Raw genomic sequence first — 8,775 nt, 5'->3', positions numbered from 1 at the left:
TGCCTTGCAAATCAGTACATGTTAGATATAATATTTCATTAGTAACATTACATACATGAATACATACAGAGTTCTAACATCAAAATACAAACGTTGTATCTGACACTGTATATGTTTATCTCTACCTCTCGATTAATTTTTATCTTCTATAATTTACACACATTTAAAAATACACATAAAAATCAAAACACACCGTATTTGACATCAAAATTTAGATGTCAAAGAATCATTTCGCTTACATACATGTAGCTAAATGTACAACTTTTATGTTTGATTATTTGATTGTGAAGTGTCAGCGCGACAAAGACGTTTCTTTCTGTATCTCCACGCAACCTGGATTCGCGTAGCGGCGAGACATCTCCAGTAAGGTGATTCATACCTAAGATGAATTATGCATTTTATCTCAGTTATTAATAGTTTGAGTACAAAGACAGTCATTAAAGTACACTTATACAAACCTTGATTATCTTAAAAAAATGTAAACAAGTTCTAAAATCTAATACTAAGTGGTAATAATATACTAATCAGAATCACAATTTCATAAACATAGGACAAAAAGAATATACCTTATGGCACCTTGAACACCAGGACTCCTCAGAAATCTTGCAAAAAGGCTTGTAACTTCTTCAAGGTCTGCTGCTCTAAGGGAAAATGCCTCCACATTTGTTAGGCACAATACTGTCCTATTGCTAACTAGCCTTTGTCTTGGAATTCTTGTTTTAGCACAAACTGCAAGGGAAAGTTGTTAACATTTGCAAGTTTTTAACATTTTTATCATGTTTATTTTAGCTTTTTAAGAAATCGAAATCTAGAAAAGAAACAGTTTAGTGGTTATAATCAGAAGCTATTTTGATTTTGATTAGCTTCTCAAAAAGTAAGTAAAAAGCTATGTCAGAAGCTATTTTGATTAGCTTCTTAGGATCTATTTGGAATGGTTATTTGAGCTTATCTAGTGGCATAAACGCTTATGAGACTATTAGGGAAAGCTTGTGAAAACAACTTATAATTTGTCCCATAATATGTCAGGAGAGCTTATGAAAACAACTTATATGTTTAGCTCATATGTCAAACAGGAGAGATATCATGAGACTAAGGAATTGTATAAGAAGAAACTTATATGTATATAAGAAAATGCAGTGAAATGAAATCTAACCTTTGTTTCCTGAAGTATGCTCAAGACACCATGTAAGAAGTTCTTCACCACAAACATTGCCTTCAGATAGAGGAACTCGAATTCCATCTTCACCAATACTCTCTAATTTTCCACGCACGATAAAAACGACCTTCTCTACTAAGCCACCATCATACAAAATTTTGCTTCCTTTGATGTAAATTTTTTGTCTTAGTCTCTCGCAAATGGCGTCCAGAATAGGATCATCCATCAAGGAAAATATTCGAACCTACAATATATAAATGACAATTTCATGCAAAATCCTTAAGATTATAAGATTAAAATCTTATCACTAAACAAACACCTCATCGTCGGAAATACTAATATACTCACCTTCTTAACAAATCTAAAGAGATGTCGTCTAATATCCCTCTGAAGATCTTCTGGCAAATTCTCCATGAGTATTTCTTCATTCACTCCTCTCGTTGCAGCCCAGTTGTAACGTTCAGCTTGTCGCACTCTCCTGCATCACAAACCAAACATTATAATCCGACAGAAATCTCGAAGACTTTATATCATCAAATCATTTTATGATTACAATGCTTATATGAAGTGATAGATTGTTGATTTTTTAGCATTTTCTCATACATAAATGTTATTTAAAAAAGGAATAATAAGATACCTTCTCAGATCATCTGCTAAGCGCCTATGGCTCATCCATTGCTCAACATCGCGTTGTCTAAGTGACATTTCTAGCCTCCTTTAAGAAAATGAAATATAAGTCAAACATGTTATTACTTATTAAGGACTAAAATACTGACATATAAAAAGTGGAAAATATATTAGTCATAAATAACTACAGACTTGATTATCATAAATTAAATATCAACTAGCACTAGCAGCATTAGATAAATTTCATGAAGCATTGCATATATGAAGCAAATTAAAACATTCTACCTTTTTCCAAGAGCCTGAAGAAAGTTTTGTATGTTTCCAATGAGAAGAGCGAAAAGCAAGAGTCCTAATCCAATGATTCCCATCGTAAAAAGGACTTCCCAAATAAAATAGCTTGGTGTCAAATTTCCCGCCAGAGTACTAATTTGCTGCACAAAATCACCCAGTCATAGCATTAGTAGAATTTCATGTATTGACAGAAAAGATATTGAATTAAAAAAGCATACCATAGCTAAATTGAATATCTTATTCCGAAGAAAACTTCAATAATGTGTTCTGGATTATATAGAATTATTTTCGAATTCCAGGCTCTAAATGATTTCACTTAAGGTTTATGGAATTTCAGATTTGTTGAACTTATATTTACATTGTTCTGGTCTGACCAAAAGAGTAGTCAAACCTACATCAAACTCAAGTGGGCCGTGCTGTTTGAGATCCACCTTGAGGTGAGAGCTTCACTTACGATCTCCTATGACATGATCAAAAACTCTCGAACCATAGGACACAAGTCACTCCTTTTTACTCGAAGGCCGTCATAGCCGTCCATGTTATACTTCTGACCAGACATCCAACGCTCCATTGTGTCTCACGGATGGAGGCGTTCCATAATTAGAAAATGGTATTCCTTACTGGTGCTTTGTCAAGGCCAACACTTGGGCATCAGCGGTACACTCACAGGTAACTCTAGACAGACTTGCAATAAAATGAAATCTAACCTTTGTTTCCTGAAGTATGTTGAATTATATTTGAAGGGAGTATAAATGATTGGGAGAAACAGGTATGAAACTTTCTTATTTTTTAACAATATTTGTATTATAATAAACACTATTTGCCTCAATTTTCATAACTAGGAAAAGTATATTCATAAAAGCTTTAAAAAATACAGAAGATAATGAGTTATGTTGTAAAAAACATATTAAAGAGATACCTGAAATCCCCAAAATGATGAATATACATATCTTGTAAGAACATTAGATTTTGTAGTAAGGTTGACTGCTTTAAGATAGATTCCATACTTAAAACCATCTTCTGTGAAACAAGCACTTGCATTGTCATTTTTCTTCCAATCAGGCCAATTTGATCCCTTTTGATATTCCTGAGTGCTTCCATGACCACAATCAATGAGTTTTGAGCATTCATCAAAATATATATGCTTGCACGCATTTCGTAGACATTGATTAACCCTCTGGGACAAGACAGAAGAATTATGCTGAAGATGAGTCCGAAAGTAATATAACAGTGATATCATGATCAGATGTGATTGAATGCATCTGTAAAATTTCTCTGTCGGTGTATTGTCATTAAACTCAAATGATAATTGCTGGAAAAAGAAATTATAGAAGCCTAACATTACCTGCAAACCAAAGAGGTACCACCATGAGCCAACAACATGGCCAGACAGCATAAAGGTAAAAAGATTAATAAAGAAACTAGCCCATGCCGACTCGAAGATGAATCCAGTTGGATAAATTAGCATAGGGAGAAATCTACACAATCTTGGAATGTATTGAGCAAGGACGACGGCGCGCAAAAGATTCTTTGCATAATTTTCTCCTGATGTTCCCAAGTGTTTTGGAATGACAAACAATATCATTATCTGCAAATATTTCATTGCATTAAACCATGATAAGGAGATCGTAGTATACATTGTTATTTTGAAAGAGAAAAAAAAACGGGGAAGGGAAAATTATTATGAATAACGGTAACACTAATGGTCATTTTACAACTATCCCGAGAGATTTGAACCATGTCCCTTGAAGTTACAAAGTCAAACTCTTTATCACTAAGCTGACATTTCTTGGACTAATATACATTGTTCTTCAATTTAGTGATCACAAAGAAAACTAGTCCAATCTACATTACTTTGTATTGTAGAAAGTATACCTGAGCATCAAGAAATTCAAATTAGACTGTCTGTTTGGATTAGCTCATTTGAGCTTACCTACGGACATAAGTACTTGTGAGACTGTTTGAACGAGCTTATGATATGTCCATAAACTGTTTTCAGCTTATTTTCATAAGCTTTTCAAGATATCTTATGAAAACACTAATAGTTTATATTAAAACAATTTGACTTTATTTTATATTCTGTTGTAGAAATAGCTTATACATAAACCCTTATAATATAACCGCTTAAGTAAATTGTTTATCCAAACTGAGCCTTATGCGATGCACAATAAGCAACAAAGGGGGATGGAGAGAGAGTTACCTGAGGAAGTGGAAGCACAACAAACAAGTCAAAAAGAAAATATGTCTGAAGATAGTGAAGAGCTATTTTCTTAGGATGGTCAACTAATTCTCCAGCACCAACCACTCTAGACTCAGGGGCCACATAAGCCAACCTAAACTGCAAAGAATGAACTTGGAATAATTATTTGAGCCCCACTACATCACAGAAGAGTACCAAGATATACTTATCATTCCTCTCTTCTACACAAAAATGATTTACGATGCGCAATTTATAGATAAAAAAATGTAAAATTGTTCACTGCAGCAGTGTTAACATTAGCGGCAGCAAGTAGTTTTGCGAATTTTAGCAAATCAGTCACAAAATTCGTTTAGAGAAATTTTAGTTGAATTTAACAAGAGTTTGCTAATACTTTTTAGAGTTTTCGTGATCTGATCATTTTTCTTATGGATGTATTTTATGTTTAAGGAAATAAAGAATTTGAAATCGAAATTATAAGGTTCTTCTAAGAGAACATTTGGCAGATAGTATAAACAAACACAAGAAAAATATAAAAATGATTAGTTATAGAGGAAGGCTGAAATATATATCTCAAATAACAATACAGAATCAACAGGTGAAAACATGAAAATTAATCATGTAATTAAAAGGAATAATCAAAATCTACCTGAAGAATAATATTTAGGAAATGTATGAAATCATTCACACTTCTAAGAAAAACAAGCACTGTTGTCATTGTTGAGTTAAGAACAATACATTTATGGTCCTGCATAGAACAATATGCAATATTTAAATAATTAATTAGACACAATATGCAATATTTGAATCTAAATAGTGGGGGGGAAACCATACATAATCCACAGATAGCAAGAAGAAAAATAATGGATCCACAAAAATTGCCACCAAGCAACAAATTGCAAAAAATTTATTCCATTGATGTACAAGTTTATTATGTGGATTTATAACTCTAGGTACATGTGGAATCAAGAAAGCAAACATTCTTCTTGCCCAATCCTTTGCATCACCATAGAGAACATTCTGAAACTGAAAACATTCAAAGTTGAACAAAATAGTTTAGTGAATATGACCTAGATAATGATAATGAGAACAACATATATAAAAAATTATGTATAATTATGGAAAATATTGACTGCTTGAGACATTTTCTTCAAATAAAGTCTTAAATGCAGTTTTCGTCCCTTCATTTTGTGTCATTCATGATTTTGGTTCCCCTATTTCTAAATCACCAATTTCGGTCCCCCTATTTTTAAAATGTTCGGGTTTTCCCTTTTAAGAATTTTGAGGCTGAACTTTGATGATCTGCCAAGTTAGATGCTATTGCGGCGACTCAGTTGATGGTGTGATACTTTGTCTAGCTGGACTTTCGCTCAACAACTAATTCCTATTTCATCAACATATACATTGATCTATATCACAAAAGCAACCAAATTTGATACTAGACACTATTTCCTGTCTGCAACGCATCAGAAAAAAATAAACCCTAAATATATAGGCGGGGAAAATGTCAGGCATGAAGCAAGATATAAAGATCAAAACTTCATTTAAGCCTATACTAAAGGAAAGAATAGTATATTTTAAGAAGGTACCTTAGGATTGAACAGACTCGAACTTTTCAAATCGCTTTGTTGAGTAGCCTTGAAGTAAGTTGGACAAGTAGTACAGTAAGGATCATTACACATTCCCAATTGACCAGACCTTAATAAATGTTCATTTTTACCAGCATTGTTATTCTGCAAACCATGTTCATTCATGCCGCATAAAGGAAACTTTTCGGTCTTACTTTCCACTGCTTTGCTCGTTGGCACGACCAAACTCTGCCCGAAAAGATTTCCAGGTGTATGAGTAACATATAATGGACCACTCATTGGATTAAATGAAGCTTTTCTTTGACTCCTTAGAGGACCTGTGTGTCCCTTGAAATTAGTATCCCTTTCATATGGTTCCATAGGAATCATGGGAATAGAAATCGATACACTTCGCGTCCTAGGTACAAGATTCCGGAATTTAGAACTATCAGGTTCATTTGATTGTTTTGGATTAGCATCTGACAGGATTGGCAACTCATCGTTATCAAACTCAGCCATGTTGTGTTCACAAATCTGCAATACTATCAAAATTAATACCTTTCTACATCAAGACAATAAATTTAAAGTCAACCATATATACTCAAAATATTGAATAAATTAAAGGGAATAAAATATAGAGCAACATGAAAAGAATCTAAAGAGCATGTGTAAGTGAAAAGGCCACATGAAACTTAGGACAAGATGCCAAGAAATAATTTCAACTCTAATTACAATCTAAATATTTTAGAAAAATGGTTTTTTAAAGACCAAATTTAGACAACTTTGGTGACAATTTTGAAGTGGTTAACACAAATCAAATAAATGGTTAATTACGTACATCTAATAGATATACCAGATGTTGAAATTCATTAACCACTAACGTAACTTCATTAACAACGAATATGGACGTAGCTAACCATAATTTTGCATGTGTTCAACTACATGTAGATTTAAACACCTCAAAATTGGGGTTAATCACGTCCAAGTTTGTGGTTAATTAGTTTTAACATCTGGTAACCATATATATGAACAATGTTAACCACTTAAAAAGTTGTCACAAAAATTATCTAAATTTGATTATTCAGATAACACAACTAATGATTTTAAGGCTCAAAGAGTGGAACTGCTTTAGAGTGATTGGATGTTTCATTACCACTAAACAAAGAGATAAGTATAACATATAGTAGTGGCTCAAAGTGATAAAAAAGAGCATAAAAGATTTTTTTCACGTGATGTTCTGATATATCATTTTCTTCAGTTATGTTTCTTTCTTTCTAATTATTTTTGGAGGGTCCCTTTCTCCACTATGTGTTACCTCTTTTCCTTAACTATACAAAAAATTCCACACTTCATAAAAAACTAAAGAAATCCAATTGCTTTTGTTGTAGCACCAAAAGGTTTCTAAATAACATTGGGTCCAAACTTCAAAGGTCCCTTATCTTATTATCACATGAGGAATGAAAATGAAAAGAAAATGTATGGACTATAACTACAATTAAGCATAAACCACTACAGGCTTATCCCTTCCAACAATTGAACAAAATCTGCAAGATCTTAACTGAATCAATTTTAAGGGGTCAACATCAAGGTTGTCAAATTCGAGACTTTACTTCAAGTTGAAAGGGAGTAGTAAAATTGGAACTCGTAAAATCGTAATCAAAATTGAAGGATTTTACTCAAGGACTTTTGTAGAATCGATATAGGATAGCAAAATCAGGACTCGTAAAATCGCAATCAAAATCGAGAATTCTACCAAAACAAAAATAATGCTAAATATATGTTATAAATTGCATATAGTCATAAATGAGTTAAAGTTCAAAGTCCACAAAATACATATATATAAATGTCTCAAAGCCTAGATGCAAATATTCTTTAGTAGTCATAATAATGCTAAACAACCTAGACAATGAGGAAGTGTGGGGGAAGTGAAAGAATGAAAGTTTTTGGCCTTTTGGGTATTTATAGAACCGGGTCATGGATTCAAATTGGGTCAATTTACGAACCGGGTCAAAAATTGACCCTTATAAAAAAAATGAACAAAATCCTGCGATTTTGAACGGATTTCACGATTTTGTGGGATTTTGATAGGATTTTGTCTGTTTTTGGGATTCTGATATGGATTTGAGTCGTTAAAGCTACACAAAGTCGCAAAAACCTGAATTTTGGGACTTAAGTCAGATTTTGACAACCATGGTCAACACTATTCATGAAGATTCATCTCAACGTTTTGCATTACTGCTTGAAGAATCTTGGCATAATATAGCAAGACTAACTAAAACAAGCAAAAGGGTATTAACAAGTAATGTCATGCTTGAATAAACAACTTAATTAAGCATTTATCATATGAGTGCTTATGTACAAGTTATTTCTATAACAACAGATAAAATAATTCAAACTATTTTCATATAAGACATAAACAGTTTTCATAAGCTATCCTAACTAGCTCAGGATAGCTTATGAAAATATGTTGAAAACAGTTTATGGACATATCAATATGCTCTTCCAAATAGTCTCACCTATCATATAAGCTCAAATAAGTCAATTCAAACAGACGTTAAATTAAGCCAATTGTTAGCACAAATAAACAACTAAGAGAGTAAAGACCTGTTTGGAGCTGACAATATACTATCAAAGTTGGAAACTCAAAACCTCCTAATAACTGGTAAGTGATGACACTGCTACAACCATCCAACTATGTGAAGCCTGGTAATCATGGAAGAAAAGTAGGAGGGTTTCTCACACATATATACAAAGAATGAAGGATTTAAAAGGGTGAGTGGGGTAAGAGTTGAAAAAATCCTGAATGTGACTAAATGTTAAGTAAAGGGGAAAGAGACTTTGAAGAAGCAGTGGTGTGAACAAAGAAAGAACGACAAGAACCTTGAAATACATATTGTATTGTATTTTATGTGTGTGTTTCTCAGAAAGTTTGTTTA

At 32.8% G+C, this 8,775-nt stretch overlaps 1 protein-coding gene across 1 annotated transcript; it reads right to left on the bottom strand.

Moving 5' to 3' along the window:
- On the bottom strand, window positions 1-8,775 carry LOC25496693 (probable cyclic nucleotide-gated ion channel 20, chloroplastic). Its single transcript, XM_039826591.1, has 13 exons — window positions 8,444-8,775; window positions 5,861-6,373; window positions 5,106-5,297; window positions 4,921-5,019; window positions 4,275-4,412; window positions 3,420-3,662; window positions 2,994-3,251; window positions 2,069-2,214; window positions 1,794-1,871; window positions 1,505-1,634; window positions 1,154-1,400; window positions 567-729; window positions 1-379 (listed from the first exon to the last, which is right to left on the bottom strand). The coding sequence occupies exons 2-13, from the start codon at window positions 6,356-6,358 to the stop codon at window positions 265-267; spliced, it is 2,307 nt and encodes a 768-aa protein (XP_039682525.1). The 5' UTR covers window positions 6,359-6,373; window positions 8,444-8,775; the 3' UTR covers window positions 1-264.

Source organism: Medicago truncatula, chromosome 6 (genome assembly GCF_003473485.1).
Source record: "Medicago truncatula cultivar Jemalong A17 chromosome 6, MtrunA17r5.0-ANR, whole genome shotgun sequence".
NCBI classification, from domain to species: domain Eukaryota; kingdom Viridiplantae; phylum Streptophyta; class Magnoliopsida; order Fabales; family Fabaceae; genus Medicago; species Medicago truncatula.
The sequence above is the reverse complement of the archived record's forward strand: the minus strand, read 5'-3'. Positions and strand labels throughout refer to the sequence as shown.